The sequence below is a fragment of the Aspergillus neoniger genome (genome assembly GCF_003184625.1).
Source record: "Aspergillus neoniger CBS 115656 unplaced genomic scaffold BO87scaffold_47, whole genome shotgun sequence".
Lineage (NCBI taxonomy): Eukaryota > Fungi > Ascomycota > Eurotiomycetes > Eurotiales > Aspergillaceae > Aspergillus > Aspergillus neoniger.
In genome coordinates, this window is record NW_020291175.1 from 149,745 (window position 1) to 166,022 (window position 16,278).

At 37.0% G+C, this 16,278-nt stretch overlaps 6 protein-coding genes across 6 annotated transcripts; 3 read left to right on the forward strand and 3 right to left on the reverse strand.

Annotated features, from left to right (window-relative positions):
* Positions 1-5,579: 5,579 nt before the first annotated feature.
* BO87DRAFT_267359 (uncharacterized protein) lies at positions 5,580-5,738 on the forward strand (the record flags this gene model as incomplete). The annotated part of the gene is made up of 1 exon (XM_025618892.1): positions 5,580-5,738. A coding segment is annotated over one exon (159 nt), but the record flags the coding sequence as incomplete, so codon positions are not given.
* Positions 5,739-6,355: 617 nt separating this feature from the next.
* BO87DRAFT_178643 (S-methyl-5-thioribose-1-phosphate isomerase) lies at positions 6,356-7,933 on the reverse strand. Its single transcript, XM_025618392.1, has 2 exons — positions 7,159-7,933; positions 6,356-7,106 (listed from the first exon to the last, which is right to left on the reverse strand). The coding sequence occupies exons 1-2, from the start codon at positions 7,677-7,679 to the stop codon at positions 6,479-6,481; spliced, it is 1,149 nt and encodes a 382-aa protein (XP_025475031.1). The 5' UTR covers positions 7,680-7,933; the 3' UTR covers positions 6,356-6,478.
* A 79-nt stretch (positions 7,934-8,012) lies between these two features.
* Positions 8,013-8,669, reverse strand: BO87DRAFT_380504 (U4/U6-U5 snRNP complex subunit LSM6). The gene is made up of 3 exons (XM_025624311.1): positions 8,539-8,669; positions 8,272-8,385; positions 8,013-8,210 (listed from the first exon to the last, which is right to left on the reverse strand). The coding sequence occupies exons 1-3, from the start codon at positions 8,642-8,644 to the stop codon at positions 8,188-8,190; spliced, it is 243 nt and encodes an 80-aa protein (XP_025475032.1). The 5' UTR covers positions 8,645-8,669; the 3' UTR covers positions 8,013-8,187.
* Positions 8,670-8,964: 295 nt separating this feature from the next.
* Positions 8,965-10,176, forward strand: BO87DRAFT_430453 (small ubiquitin-related modifier domain-containing protein; the record flags this gene model as incomplete). The annotated part of the gene is made up of 1 exon (XM_025627545.1): positions 8,965-10,176. The coding sequence occupies one exon, from the start codon at positions 8,965-8,967 to the stop codon at positions 10,174-10,176; it is 1,212 nt and encodes a 403-aa protein (XP_025475033.1).
* A 546-nt stretch (positions 10,177-10,722) lies between these two features.
* BO87DRAFT_319577 (RNA methylation protein TRM112) lies at positions 10,723-11,249 on the forward strand (the record flags this gene model as incomplete). The annotated part of the gene is made up of 2 exons (XM_025619859.1): positions 10,723-10,908; positions 10,986-11,249. The coding sequence occupies 2 exons, from the start codon at positions 10,723-10,725 to the stop codon at positions 11,247-11,249; spliced, it is 450 nt and encodes a 149-aa protein (XP_025475034.1).
* A 546-nt stretch (positions 11,250-11,795) lies between these two features.
* Positions 11,796-15,575, reverse strand: set1 (histone methyltransferase SET1; the record flags this gene model as incomplete). The annotated part of the gene is made up of 2 exons (XM_025627546.1): positions 11,796-11,899; positions 11,960-15,575. The coding sequence occupies 2 exons, from the start codon at positions 15,573-15,575 to the stop codon at positions 11,796-11,798; spliced, it is 3,720 nt and encodes a 1,239-aa protein (XP_025475035.1).
* Positions 15,576-16,278: the final 703 nt, after the last annotated feature.

The window sequence follows — 16,278 nt, forward strand, 5'->3', positions numbered from 1 at the left end:
AATTTATATAAAATCTTAAGTCTTTATTTAGTTTCTTAATAAATAAAACTAGAAATATTATTAGAAAGAAACTAAAATAAATAAATCTTTTCTATAAATTTTTAATTAATTATTTTTAGAAGACTGTCAGTTCTTCTCAGGATATTTTATATAAAAATTTAAATAATAGAGTTTTTCTCTTTTTTAAAATAATAATATAGTTATAAATATAGTAGGACAGGAGCTTTTCTATTTTCTAAAATAAAAATATATTAATAAATTCCTGGAATTTCTTAGATAGTTTAAGTTTTTTCTGGTTAAGAACAGTATAAAGTACTGTATTAAACTAGATAATAATAATTATATAAATAAACTAATTTCAGCAGATATATACAGCACATGTATTTAAAGAAATAAACTAGATATTTTTATTTTTTAAAGATTTAAATAAATATATATTTACTAATTAAATACAGGCTGAGATATTATAGAGGACATAAATCTTAGTTAACTAGATTAAAATATTATAAAACTTTTAGTAATAGAAGCTGGTGCATTAAAAAATATGATTAATAAAGTTTATATAGAGATTATAAAGTTTTAACCAGAATAAATTAATTATAATTAGAAAATAAATTAACTGGATAACCAGAAAAGATATATTTTTTTAATATAATTATATATTTTCAGAATAACTCAGGTATAATAAATAATTATTCTAGTCTTATTCTTATAGCTATTAAATCTTATAATAAATTTAAAATATCTTAGAAAATATAATAGTAACTACTGGGCCTTAATCTAGTTTTTATTTATAATATAGAATATAGTATAACTGGTATTAAATATAATATAAATAAAGATTTATTTCTTTTTAAAGTTTAGTATAATAAAAGTTATTATTAAATTAGTTCTTTGGAATTTCTCTTTAATTAAAAGTTTTTTAATAATAGTTTTAAATAAAGTATAGACTTGTGCTGGAAGTATAATCTAATAATAATTTAAATTAAATAAATTTTTTTTTAATTATTTACTCAGGTTTAAAAAGTATAGATATTCTAGATATAATATTCTAATAAATTAGAATACTGGGAGAGTTGGGAAGCAGGCTGAGACTAAAACTATAAATAAAAAATAATAATAAAATAATAAATATATTTTTAATAATAAGATTAAATATATAGAGTAGCTGGTATACTAGATACAGATATTAGATTTAAAATAATCTTAGATTAGATACTAGCTAAAATTATAATAAAAATACTTTTTTCTCTTTCTTCAGATAGACCTGGACTGGGATAATATATAATAAAAAATAGAAAAATTTATAGAATTATAATCTAGAATAAAGAATTTCTTGCTAGTAAAGTCTGTAGAAAACTTTTATAAGATTTTTTTTAAAAAAAAATAAGATTAATTGATCTAGTAGACAGCTTCTAGAATTTATTATAAGAATCTAGAGTATATTATAGTTTTTTATTATCCAGGAACTGGAGAAAATAAACTAGAATATAGTAATCTTTTTCAGATAAAATATTATTTAAAAGTATAATCTTTAACTCATAATTAATATCTTTTTCTAATATTAAAAATAGTATATCTAGATATATTTTAACTTCTTAAGCTAGATACTGGAATTTAATAAAATAAATATTAAATTTCTAATTATCTTTTTTCAGGCGGTACAGTTCTAGTTAAATATTATAAATATAATTAAGATTTTTAAAAGCATATTATAAGAATTCTAGAATCTTTGTATAATCTATCAGAATATAGATTTTATTTTTAATATAAGACTAGATCTGGTTATATAATATTCTTTCTAGATAGCTTATAATATAGAATATATAAGTTTATAAAATTAGATAATAATTATAATTAATAAATATTTTTCTTTGGATCTGGAAGATAAATTAAATAAGATTAATATAATTATTTTTAAACTTATCAGAATCAGGGATATGCTTGAAGAAAAAAACAGAAATAAAAAAATTAAAATTAATTAATAAAGCTGCTTCTACTAGAATAATTATTATATTTTTAATAATAAACTTAAATATCTGATCAGGAATATTAACTGTAAGTATAATAATTTAGATAATCTTAGTATATTTTTTTAATATCTGATTTTTTTTCTTGATAGTAATCTTTTTGATAGTAAGTATTTTAATAAACTGATAGTTAATATCTGCAGTCTACTGGACTTAGTAGATTATTATAGTATTTTTTATAGTAAGATTCTATTAGAGTTAGAAATGACTATTATCTATCTTTATTATAAAGACTAAGATTCAGTTATAATAATTATATTATTCTTTAGGATTCTCTGTAATATATTATACAAATTTCTTAAGCTTATTAAGATTAATTAAAGATTACAGAATAACAGGTATTTAGTTGATTATTTATTCTAAAAAGAAGTTATATAGTATTAAGATACAGGCTGGTGGGGTAGTAAAAAAATAGCTTAAATAAAAAATAAGAACAGGCGGGAGACTGGCTGGCTAATTATAATTAGATTATATAGAAAGATAGATAAGATATAGCTTAAAGCTATAAACAGGATCTGGAAGACTGGTGAGTTTTGTGTCTCTTCAGGTTATGTGCCCGGGCGGTTAGTCCGGGCCGTACTCCACGGCTAGCACCGTGACATCTAGTCTTATATATAAGTCTAGTTAAAAATAATTACCTGTCACCAGTCATAAAAAATAAAAGTCTTTTTTAGAAAAGCTGGATATAAAATAATTTTCTAATAATTTATAATATACTTGATATCAAGATTTAGAAAAAAAAAGATAATATAAGCTAAAAAACTACTTTCTATCCAGATATTATTATAATTTATAAAGATCTATAAAATAAAAAAAAGGAACTAATAGTATTTTTTAAGAATAAATTTAATAATTATAATTAACTTATAATAAGTTATCTATTTATACAAGTAATTAAAAAAAGTAAAAAATAAGAAAAACTTAATTAATATAATATTATTCTACTTCTAATACATATTAATATAAATGTAATCTATTATATTTATATATATTAAAAAATATCTAATAATAGCAAGTTTTTATTAAAAATATTTTTTAATCTTATCTACAGGTGAGTTTGCAGCATCTAATAATTATTATATAAAATATTTTTAATATAATAAATAATTAGGTATTATCAAGTAATATAAAAAAGAGTTCTATAAAGATATTTTATATTTATTATAATAATATTATTAATAGAGTCTATAAAAGTCTTTTACAGACCTTAGTAGAATACTGTCTGAGTCTTTATATTTATAATTTATAAAAAATACAGATTTCTAAATAAATTAAGTAAGCAAAGTTATATAGAATATTATAATTAAATAATACAAATAATTTATAGTTTTTAAATTTATTATAAATACTTAGACAGTATTTTAAGTATATAAAAAATAATAAGTCTATTTATTATTATATAAAATAATTTTCAGAGAGATTTACCAGCTTAAAAAAATAATTTAGAGAATATTAATAATCTACCAGCAGTATATAACTAAAATAAAACTGTAAATATATATATTCGTTATTATTTTATATTATAAGAGTAGTTTTTTTTTTAAAAAACCTAATTTCTGTCACTATCTGAGATAATATCAGATTAAATAACTAAAAATAAGATAAAATATACTATTTTCTTTTTTTAGCTTTTTTTAGAATTAAGAAAATTAGTCTTGTATTAATTATTAATAAAAATATAAATAATTAAGATAAATAATTATTAATCTAAATATATTTTACCCGTGCTAAGATTTAAAAAAGAGGTAGATCTTAGTACCAAGAATAATTAAAATAGTTAATTATCCTACTTTTAGCTGTTCCGCGGTTAGGTATAAGATTTTCTTATATCTAATTATTAACCTAACAGCAGGTATAAATTTTTCCATTAACCTACCCTACCCTGGCCGTTAACCACTCTAGTCTATCTCTAAAAAAAAATTCTCTGGATAAGATCATCTCTAGATACTACTAATTCTCTTTTAAATCAGAAAAAGATAAGAAAGAGATTAAATTTAAAAATATTCTTTATTTTATTTTAAACTTTAATCTTTAAAAGCATCAAGAATAAATTACTGATTTAAAATATATATTTTAAAGAGCTTCCAAGAAATATTTATCAGAAAAATATAAGATTTTTATTATTATTAATTATATAAACCCTGTGTGCAGGCAGAGATAATATTATTTTATTAATAATAAGAATCTAAAAATAAGATAATTTCTTTAGAAATTATAATCTTAATTTAAGAATTAGATTCTTATCTTAATTCAGAATATTATTATTCTTTAATTAAATATTATAGCTTAATCTAAACAGGCTTACTAGTAATATAATTAAAGTTTAAGAAAATTTCATGTTTATCTTAATATTTTAAAATAATATTTTTCTTATTAGATAAAAAGAGAAAAAATCTTATTATACTTTATTAAGCTATTATCTAATCTTAATTATTATATTTGAGAATATATTTTCTATTTACTAGAAGAATAGGATGAAATAATAACTATTATTATTTATTATTATAAATTATAAAATAATAGATAAAAATATAAATAAAATAATAATTAATTTAATAATTATAAACTATATAAATACCTCTAAGATTATTCTAATAAATTAATTAAAGAAGATATATCAAACCATAAGAAAAATTCTTTTAAAAAAATAATAATTAATTATAATATTTTATATATAATAGGATTCAGTATCTTATAAATTAATATTCTATTAAAAATAAAAAGATTTAATTTATTAAAACTTACTGATATTCATCAGATTCTGAGAGAAAAATAGAGAAGTTAAAATAAATTCTATAATTTTAATTTTTTTATTTATAATAGAAACTATTTATTATTTTTATATTCTTATTTATATTTAAAACAGTGTTAAAATCTTTACAGATTTAAATAATTATACTGAAGTAGATATTATTAGCTATTAATTTATTAAAATTTATAATCTTTAATATACCCCAGTTACTATATTCAAAATTAAAATTATTAATTAAATTATTATTTTTATCTATAATATATAAAAAGTTTTTATTACTACTATTGATTCGCAGGGAAGTATTTATATTTTTAAATAATATTATATAAAAATTAACTAAGATTCTTATTCAGAGAGTAGTCTAATTCTATTATTAATAATTATATTTCAAGATCTTTATATTAATCTATCAGCATGGAATTAATAATAGTAATTTATTATATTTTTTTTCTTTTTATTATCTAATTTAATAAAGTAATTTAAAATTTAATAAAAGTATATATTATTATCAAGCTCCCTGAAGATATTTAATTATTAAAAAAATCTTTTAATTTATTTTTAAATCTAGAGATAATTCTAATTAAGTTTTAAGAATTTTAAGATTTATTTTTTATAAATTTTTTTAATAACTTTTTTCTCATAGCCATGTGGACTATGTTATTAATATTAAATTTAATAAAATATTCTTTTATAATTCTATATATTTTCTATTAAAAACTGAACTTAAGATTTTATAAGAATATATTAAAAAAAACCTAAAATTAAATTAAATTTAATCTTTAAAAAGTTCTGCAGGGGCCTCTATTTTTTTTATATTTAAAAAAAATAATAATTTATATTTTTATATAAATTATAGAAGTCTTAACAAGATTTTTATTAAAAATTATTATTCTTTATCTCTTATTTCAGAGATTCTTGATAGAGTCTCAGGCAGTAAATATTTCTTAAAAATTAATATTAAAAATATTTATTACTGACAGGGCCTGCAGGCTTTTCTTCCTGACAAACTTCCGATCATAATGATCTTTTCTATTGAAAAAAATACCGAACTCAATATAATCTGAGAATCTCCATCCAGGAACCATACGTAGGTCATTGTATATTATATATACAGACTCTACAGAGCTGCTTTTACAAGACTGCAGAGGCGGTATGCAAAGTCATATGACTATTGCTAGGACAATCTAGAAGGCTGCTTGAAATGGAGTTAGGACAAACATGGCGGAATTGACTGGCAGAACATTATTATATACTCTAAACTAGCACCCAAGTTCTTGTCGGCCTTCAAATTATTGAGCCATCACCCACCAAGATACCCGCACAGCAGCCATGCCTTCTAGTGACCAACATAATGATACCATCGCCCAAGTAAGTTGATCCGAGCATGACCAGTAATCGCAGTTCAATGGATACATACATTTTGAGCGCCCTGGTATTGTTATGTTCAACATGAAGATGCTGATCACTAGCAACAGGCTTTCAAGGATATTACAAGGTATGCGTCAAGACAACCAACCCTTGTTTTCACCTAACAGGATGGTCCCAGTGGCGAAATGACAGCTCTGGCGCTGGAAAATCATCTGGACAAGCTGGAGAACAAAATAGAGGAGTTACTGAACGCGTTTGAAAAGCACCCAGAAACCGAGCAGACGAATGGGCAATGCTATAATCAAGACGAGGTGACATCGACACAAGCTCATGTTGAGGAGGAGTTGCGAAACAAGTCCTCCAAGTGAAACTGGCCATCGGCGTCCTTCTCTGCCACGCCCTTCTCTGTGATGATACCGTCAATAAGTGTGGACGGTGTGACATCAAAGGCCGGGTTCCAGACATCGATGCCATCAGCGGCTATGCGCACAGTTTCTAATTCAATATCATTGGTAGATTTGTTGGCACGCGGTCCTCTGACAGTTGTGACTTCGGAGGCCGCACGTTCCTCGATTATGATTTCATGACCGGACGGGGTGGCCAGATCAATTGTAGTAAGCGGTGCAGCAACGAGGAACTTCACACCGTGATACCTTGCAAGCACAGCGAGGCCATAAGTACCAATTTTATTCGCCGTATCTCCGTTCGCAGCCACCCTATCCGCTCCCACTACGATGGCATCTACCTGAGTACCAGACTTCGCAAGTAGAGCAGCGGCCATAGAGTCTGTTATGAGAGTGGCGGGGAGACGGTCGTGGACCAATTCGAACGCAGTCAACCGAGATCCTTGATTGTAGGGTCGTGTCTCGGTGCAGTAAGCACGGTTCAGATTGTCTGTAGACGCAAGGGCGCGGATAACTCCGAGCGCAGTGCCGTAACCTGATGTTGCAAGGGAGCTGACGGCGGGTTAGGATCGGATCACCTGCAGTTGAGCTTGGTTGTACTTACCCCGTATTGCAATGTGTGAGAACAGTAGCCTTCGGCTTGCCCACGGCATTGGCCATGATCCATTGGGCACCATGCTTTCCTATGTTTTTGTTGTCCTCAATATCCTTCACCAGCATTTCCTCTGCTGCTTGTATCAGAGCAGTAGCGACGCTGCGCCCAGTCGATCCAGGCCTTTGTGTATGATCACTCGCCACGGCCCTAAGCTTCCGAGCAGCATCGGCCAGATTTACTGCCGTGGGTCTGCTGCTCACAAGATAATCTAGCTTGTCCATAATGAAAGCTTGAACCTCGGGGGCTTCTGAGGGAATGCCATTGCATGAAATAAGGCCATGAAGTTCAGATGCAAGAGCGAGGGCCGCTACAATGGCAATAGCGGGTGCTCCTCTTACACGCATATCTTTTATTGCGTGCCATGCTTCCTCACTTGATTGTATCGTTATGTATTGTTCCACATATGGAAGCTGCAGTTGATCTATGATGGACAGATTGCCCTCGTTATATCTGATTGCCTGTAAAGTCATGATTCTGTTCGATTCAAAAGAGGCGAATTGATTCAAGACTTCTGGACGCTATACGTTCCTTGCGAGGGCACACTTTAAAAATAAAGCAGAAGGTAAGCTCTGCAAGATCGAGTACGAAAAGATAAAAGTAAGATCGAATGTGACGTTGGCTGGATGATTAGAAAATTTGAAACTCGGAGCCTAACTTGCTGGTCTGTAACACAGCACTGAATCCAGAATCGCACTTTTAACCGTTAGGTGGGGCACAGTGCCTAGGTCACTGCCGTACCTTATAAAGCAGCCTCTAGTCAGACGGTTACCCCTCCATGAGCGATTCCTGGTTTGCGCAATGAAGGCAGTGCAGATTCTAAAGTATAACTATCCTTTTATTTGACATGGGTCTTAAAATAAGAGATTGTTTCCGCTGCTGGAAACCTCGTTCAGAGGCTCAAACAAAAACCATTTGGATTGACTATCTGCGCTGGTCATCCAGTTGATAGAAAAGAGTCGCTAATAGAAATTCATAGTATTAATGCGCGGATATATACAGCACTATGAGAGTCAAAGAGAAATAGTTAGACGTGTTCATCTCCTTAGGTGTGACATAACAAACCGTTATTTCCGCGAATGAAGGCATCCCCGTAACTGCGGGACAGATTTCCATTAACAAACTCCTCAGATTTCTCCAGAGCGATATTCATATAGCCATCTACCGATTGAAGTTCCCCTGAAGAGTTCGTTAGCGTTTAATATTCCTGTTCTTCGTTTGTATATATCTCCTGTCCCCCCATAAGAGTCGTACTCTTCTCCTGTACCAGGGGAGAAAGACTCGATTTTGGCAGAAACGGTAGGTAGAACAAAGCAGAAGATGACTGTTCACCTTTATAGACAACGCCTGAGTTCAATTTAACAGTAACTGGGGCGCCAATGATTTCACCCAGAAAAGCTGAGGGATCCTTGCCATCAGATGAGGCACCGTTCTCCATTTTGCTGTCCTTTCTCTCTTCTTATCTAAAAGCTTTGAATAAGGGCTGGAAATGCTCAACAGGCACTAGGTGATCGTAATCGGCAATTTCACTGATTTAGTAGTGATTGGGGGTTATCATCAGTCTTAGCCCGAAAGGGGTTAGACGAAGGCCGGGGTCATGAAACACGTGCCTCTCCGTAAGCTGTAACACTGTAACATTGAGTACTGTTTTATCAAGCATTCTGTATGACTGCATCTGGTCAACTACTCGGACTCATTTTATTTCCATTGCGATATCCGATTTGCACTCATCAATACCTTTCACCACGTCCGACTCAAATGCGTTCGTTTTTCAAAAAGCCTTCATGGGCAAGCAGGGGAGATGAGGGAACAGACCCGAATTTCTACCGTCATGCTGGTCAAGTCTATAATGACATTATCACTGCCAACCGGAAAGCTCGGGCTAGCCGACTGTCTATAGTGCAGGAACCAAAGGGGGAACCAGAGCAGGAATTAGAGCAGGAATCAGAGCACACAAACTCCAAACGTCGACGTCTCTCCTGCAGACAGCCCTCCGCAGAAAGTTCATTAGGGGCCCTCACTCACAATGAAGCACTGCACAATGCGGAACAACCATTGGATTATAATGCTTCTTATGAGCACTTACAAGAGACCAGTAACAATGGCGATAGTTGTGGTCCATCCGCGGGAGTCTCATCTTGTGGTATCACAGTTGGCATTACAACAGAGACTGACGACCAATGTTGTGAGTCACTACCTGATGTGGAGCTTACTCAAGTTGGGGCAATCCGTGCGCATTCAGAAGTTACAAAAGCAGTCAAAGAGAACAAGATTGCTTCCGTGCAGCAGTCACGTTTCGAAAATGCTCGGGAAGTTGATGAGACTGTCAAACCCCATAATCACAGTCTTGCCCATAATCAAGCAATAGTTCAGATCCTCATTACCTCAAAAATCCCAAATACCAAACCATTGATTGTCCGCCGAAAAATGAACCAATCTCTAAAGGATGTCCGTCTAGCATGGTGTAATCGCCAGAAATTCACCAAAGAAATGCAAGAATCGGTCTTCCTGACCTGGAAGGGTAAGAGACTGTTTGATGTTACTACATGCCGAAGCCTGGGAATCCATGCAAAAAGCGGTAATTTTAACGGACATGACACATTCCACTTAGATGTGGAGGATATACAAGTTCATATGGAAGCTTCTACAGAAGACCTTCTCAACGCTGATCTTTCACACTCACAGACTGTGACTGACGCCAAGTCCAGTCCGGAATATACGAGCTGGAATGGGGCAACTTCGTCCTCGGACATGATACTATTAAAGTGTCCCGGGTTTGTTGATTTGAAGGTAGAGCTGAACCTGGAGATGCAGGTATCAGAGCTAGTTGCTACCTTTCGTGCTGCTAGGCAGATACCCGCAACCCGTGATATACAACTTGTATTTGACGGTGACCGCTTAGATAATAATGCTTATCTTGCAGACTACGAGCTCATGAACAGCGATCTTGTGGAGGTTATAATTAAGTGAATGAGTTACAGAGATGTAGGCAAAATATCACGAATATGTCTAAAAACCTGTTCACATGTATAATAAACAATTTGTATTAGCCTAAATTTTATCAGTCATATCGGAATTTGCAGTGGTCTTAGATTTCTCAAAATTTCTACAGTTTGATACCTAAATCGTGTTCTATCTTACCTGATATCTTCCCAGGAATGAGTGGGGGAGGATAGTTTCATTACCCCATATGAAACATGATTTCACGGCATCATACCATACCAGTGATTCTCTGCGCCGTAGAAGACAGCTGACATTGTTCTCAAGTCTGGATTATTTCATCTTCAAATCTTTGATTTCTTCAAAGGCATGTGCTTGTCTAGTAACTACCCCCTAATTCGTAGCATGTTAATTTAAATTTCGCTTGAGGCTTGAGAAACGGCAGCCAAAGTATGAAAATTACCGATAACGTAAGACACTAAAAATTTCCCACCCAATATATCCAAAGCGAACTCTGAAGGAAAATGTAGAACCGTCGCCCACTTTCTTCATTCTGGGTTAATATCTCTATTCGAAATGAAGCTCATCACTGTCAACTTTCTGACCTGTGCTGTGAAGGGGTGCAAAACAGCAGCAGCATCATATCCGCTGCATTTTCGAGATGCTGAATTAGAATTGCAGGAACTGGAGTTCCAGCCAGAGTTCATACTCAATATTATTCCTCGGATTGATTGGGAAGCGCTGCGAGTCATGGCAAATGAGGTGCGTGTACATTCCTGGTCCAATGCAAATCATACCATATACTGCTTTATAGGCTGTTTGAACTCACCCGGAAATAGCTCGGTTTTCCCAAAATCCCAGACACTAAGCCGGAAGGTGATGCGCTTAATGATGAGCAGCTTCTAAAGGAACTCCACAGGCTCTTGTTAGAAACACAGGTTGTTGAAGGAAGATTGTGTTGTGGAAATTGCGGCCATGAATATATGATCAAGGAAGGAATCGCTAACTTTCTTCTTCCCAGCCATTTGGGTCTGATATTCTTTTCCGTTAAACTTGTCCTTGACTTTGCTGACCACGCGCAGTCTAAATATACGAAGGTGTGAGTTCAAGTGAGCCCGGTCACTGGAACCCGAGATGCCTGTCCAGGAATCTGTTGGTCTCTTATTGACAAAAATATTTGTGACCTTCCGTCAGTCGGCTTTGCATCTACCAAAACTGCCAACCGGCTGTCAACTCTACGTAAACAAAGGATCGCAAGTTAATTTGGGACTTGAAGTTCCACGAATGCCTTGCAGCCGGTCAACTCATATCATGAGATACGCACTTCGTTGTTATAAAATACAATCCTACCAGCCGGATGCTGGTCCTTCTCTCGACCAATTCCAATGAACGCCATCAGACTAATGCACCTATCTATAGATGGATTTGCAGACCAAGATTGAGGAAGGTATCGAGATTTGAGTGGCTGGGTATGGAAGGGGAGAGGAGGAGAGAGAGTAAGAGAGTAAGAGAGGGAGAGAGGGAGAGAGCGAGAGAGCGAGAGAGCTTGGGTGTGTGTATGAGAGAGGGAGAGAGGGACAGAGTGAGAGACAAAGAGTAGTGGGGAGGAAGTTCTTTTTGACATGGATTCCGAGAACTCAGTGGAAGCCTTAGTTGAGAAAACCTTTACACCCGGTCGAACCACAGAGGCACGGGATTCTGTCATCGCTATCCCACTCTCTCTCAAATTTGTAGTCATATGTCAGCTCTTCGTCTGTTTATGGAGTATGTTAGTATCTTTTCAATTTGACCAATACATGCCATGCCCACTTACCCCTTTCAATGTCTCGTAATGCATAGATGACGATTCGCTTGCTGCCATCGACCTTTATTATTTTGGCCGTGCAATTCGGCGTACAGCTGTGGTTGATAAACCTGGCAATACCACCCCTCTTTGTCGCATCTATAACTGTGTTTTCATCGATACGAAAAAGGTAACTACTACCGATTCCGCTTTTCAGGTAACGCCGTTCTCTCATGTCAGCAACCTGCTGCCGGACCTTCTCACCCACATATTCAATGATCATATCGTTCGCAGATATGTTCTCTTCTGCATAGAGGCCCCAATTATGGATGGCGGATCGAGCAAAACGAACTGGCTTCTTCCGTTTCTTCAACTGGTTGAACCGGAGAACATCTCCATCGCCGCTCTGAGTTGGAAGAGCCTGCTTTTGAGCGTTGATATCAGCAATGAGGCGGCGATTGTTAACCCTTGTTGAACGGGAAGTGGACTTCGAGATCGTTTTTGCTGCAGCAATCCTTGCGGCTTCTGCAGCAACAGCATGTGGATCGCTCTTCGCCCTAGCTTCTCGCTCTTCACGGGCCTTTTGAACTTTGATCCGGTGCGGCAGATATTTTGATTTCTCCGACTCCAAGATCCGTTTTCTTCCTTCAGTTCTTGCTGCCCCAGTCGTGTTTGAAACGTAGTAACCGGGAATGACGGTCTCCTCGCGTACCGGACCAGACTCTTCAGGGCGATTAAGTGCCTTAATCTCCTTTTGTCTCCAAGCCCAAGCTGAAAGGTTGCCAACATTGGATCTCGAGAATTCTCGTAAGATATCACGAAGAAAGCAAAGATCCTCTTCATCCTTAACTAAATTCTGCCAACCGTCGAGATCCAGCACAATCGATTCGTCGTCATCGACCGTTGAGCGAGGCTCGTCATTCGATACTCGCCATTCAATCTCCGTTCTAGGCTCTTCAGTCTGCTTGCCATGCTCAAAACTACCAACTTGGGATACAAGATGGCGATGGTCTTTGCCGAGACCTTTGTACTCAACATCAGCACCCCATGAGTCCATGAGTGCCACTGCATCATCTTTCTGACCATGCCCTGCCAATTGACCATGGGAGACCAAGGGATCCGTGCCAGTTACAGATGGTTCATCTGCCGCTGCGATGACATCCTGGATGGTATCTGACCGAGATGGGGAGCATGCCATGTCTTGGTCCTCCCCAGATCCTGCCGCATCATCCATATCGAAGCATTCGTCGCCTCCTTTCTGTTTCTTCCGTGCCTTTGCTCGGTCATCATCCACCTTTCTTTTGCGTGATGAAGATTGGAGTCGGTCAGGGACCTGCTCGGGAGCCTCGCTTGGCGAAACGCCAGATTCATCATCTCTCGTGATGTCTATATCGTGAGACCTATCACTATCGGTCTGCCTTTCGGCAACAGGAACTTCCAACGTTTCAGAGCCGATCCGATCCGAGTCTTCCTCTGAATCCGAGGTCTCAGAACTCATTCGGCTCGGGGCACGACTGTCTAAATCTTCAGTGTCTCTGGTAAAGGGTGTCCTTTGCTCATCGTCTGAATCGTCCACATCGTGTAGTTGCTGGAGACGATGGTAAAGTGGTCTTACTTCCTTCTTTCGTAAGGGCTGTTTTCTTCTTTCATCCAAGAACGCAGCGTTCGTGCGATCTAGTCGATGTGCCTTTCTGATCCGTGGAAGAGCAAGTATATTCAGACCAGACGAACCCAAAGGATTCCTACTGGTTGACAAGTCAGAGCGTGAGTCAGGTGTGCCAGCTGAACTGTCGAGGTCGATGCGGAACATAGGCCTTTTAGCCCCCTCCGGTTCAGGAATTCCCAGCCTCTCCCTCTTCGTAGCATGTCGAACTGGATCCAGGTAGTCATACAAGGCCGGTGCTGCAATTCGAGACTTCACATCTTCAAGTAATTTGTCTCGTAGGTCCCGTATTATTATCGCCACCACCTCTCTGCAAGGGTCCAGATCCAGGGCACGTTGTCTTTTTTCTTCTTCGATGTCCAACTCTGCTTCCCTTTTCAGCCTGTCCTTTTCGGCTCGCTCTCGCTGTTCGGCCTGCAGTCTCTGGGGACTTGGACTTCGTTCGTAATTAGGATTCCCATAGGGCTGACTCTCCATGTTCATAATGTATGTGAACAGAGGTTTCATATGGCACATCTTATAGCATCTTTCGGTTTCTTCTTCGCCGCGCCTTGAATTCTCAAACACAATGTAGTACCCTGTCTTATCGCAACGTATGTCTTTCCAATCGAATAGTTTGAGCCTTTTCTTCAAATGCGGAACGGTGGTACTGAGGACCGGTACGTAACAGTGTGCGATGAATATATATGGGTCACGCTTGATCTGACTCAGTATAGGTATTTCTTCCACCAGTGATGGTACAACAGGCTTCAAAAAGCTTGCCCTCGGCCCTTCCGGGACTGGGACCGTAGGGCGCATTTGGGACCTTCCAGAAGGGCCCTTGGGAGCCGTCGGTGGAGGCTCATTATTCTTTGCCGAGACGCCCGTTTTAGGTTCCTCTGCACTCAGAAGGTTGTTCCTGTCCCCCATCCTCTGAGAGTCGACTGCCCTTGTTACTATCTTTGCCGAGACGATGCCGTCCCGGTCCAGCTCGACTCTGATTCTGCGCGTTCCAATCCGTTGCTCTTTTTTGCACTCATAATAGGCTCGCCTGGCTGCGTTCGCCGCGAGAACGGGCCCGCCTCCTCTGAAAGATGCGCTATCTTTATATTTGACTGAACATATCCCCAGAAATCTACCGGTTATTGGATCGGTGCGGTTGTTGATTTCAGCAATCTCCCCGAAACTCGAGAACAACGCATTTATTGGGGCGATTGGGGTCAAGGGATCGAATCCGGTGACCACTATCTGTACCGGAGGTCCAGGGCCAATAGTTGTCGAAGCGTCGTATGGCCAGTGTTTCAATGAGTAAGGAGCTGGCCGAAACTTGGTCTTCTGCTTGCAGCCACCACCTCGCGAATAATTGGATATCTTTAAACGAGGGTCTGCTGGTCGATCATCTTGCCCATTAGGCACTATATCCACATATCGCGCTTTCCTTCGCTTCTCCTTCGATGATATCCGCTTCTCTGAATCTGGGTCATAGACTAACTTCCAGCCCCTCACGTTTCCAGAAGTGCGACTCTGCGATCGGGGCGTTGGTGGGGTTTGCAGGGGCGTCATGGCGGGCTTTATGTCATCGGTCTTTATGGTGCCTGAACTATCTTCGATCCCGTTGGCTATCCTTATGTGAGATGGACTGAGCCTCTGAGCGGGCGACGACTCCGCGTTAGTGAGTGGCGTAAGCGTATCGAGACGCGCTTCATTCCCATATGCTGTGCTATGCTTATGTGTCGATGGGCGGGCAGCCGAAACGCTCACACTGTCAGAACTTGCAAGTCCATCACCATTGACAGTCGGCAAATTCTGTTCCTCCGCGTAAAGACCCGTTGTCAACTCAAGGATTGCCTTGGACTCTTCAGGAAGCGCACGCCCTGCATCGCTATGGTCGTGTTCCGGATGGGCCTCGGAGCGAGGCCGCTCCCGGATGGTCTTGCGCTTTTGCTGGAGGACGGACGGTGCGGTTGGGAAGAAGTCTGCAAATCCTGCTGAGGAGCGCGACATGTTGAGAGGTGGCTACAAGCCAAGACCACGATAGCTCCAACCAACAGGTAGCATCCTTGGTAGTTGTATAATACTCGGTGCACGGATTTATTGGCAGGAAATATCCTGGGCACAAGGCGGTAACGCGAGAAAAGTAAATCAATAAAGTCTGGAGAGAGCGGGTAGAATTGAGAGAAGCAGGCTCGGGCGGAGTTAAAGGAAAGGAGGGTAACAGAAGGGGTGGGTTTACAACTCCTGGGGTAGAAAAACTAAAATTAAAGAGGGTAAAATCGAAGGAGGAAGGAAGGGAAAGAAAGCAGAGAGAGGCTGTACTGATTAAGGTACTAAACAATCTGATTTTCCCCGTTCTGGTGAGCCCCTACCAACGCGACTGGAAAAGCGCGCGGAGAGAGCGATTCATGGCAGGAATCGGCTTGCAAGGTGGCGGGGAGCGTAACAATCCATGTGCGATTACGATGGATGGCTCAACAAACACGGGCTGTCGGCTAGGGAAGAAGACGTAACGCATGAACTCAAAAGGCGCAAAACGAAGGGGCAGAGAAGTACTGCACATTGCCATAACGTCTGCGAAGTTATAGGCGACTCCCGCGGCTCGACGTAGACTATCTTTTCTTGCCGTTTCTGCTCTTTAAACACGTACAGTAGGGGTGCGGAGTACGGAGCGATAGGTAGAATATCAATCCACCATACTTTGTTACCTAGG

Excerpts from the sequence above, each read along its gene's own strand:
- BO87DRAFT_178643 (XM_025618392.1), bottom strand. The coding sequence starts at position 7,679 with ATGACTTTACAGGCAATCAGATATAACGAGGGCAATCTGTCCATCATA. Across the intron at positions 7,107-7,158 it reads CTCACACATTGCAATACGGG|CTCCCTTGCAACATCAGGTT; the intron begins GTAAGTACAACC and ends ACCCGCCGTCAG.
- BO87DRAFT_380504 (XM_025624311.1), bottom strand. The coding sequence starts at position 8,644 with ATGGAGAACGGTGCCTCATCTGATGGCAAGGATCCCTCAGCTTTTCTG. Across the intron at positions 8,386-8,538 it reads CTCAGGCGTTGTCTATAAAG|GGGAACTTCAATCGGTAGAT; the intron begins GTGAACAGTCAT and ends CGAACTCTTCAG. Across the intron at positions 8,211-8,271 it reads CTTCATTCGCGGAAATAACG|TGCTGTATATATCCGCGCAT; the intron begins GTTTGTTATGTC and ends TGACTCTCATAG.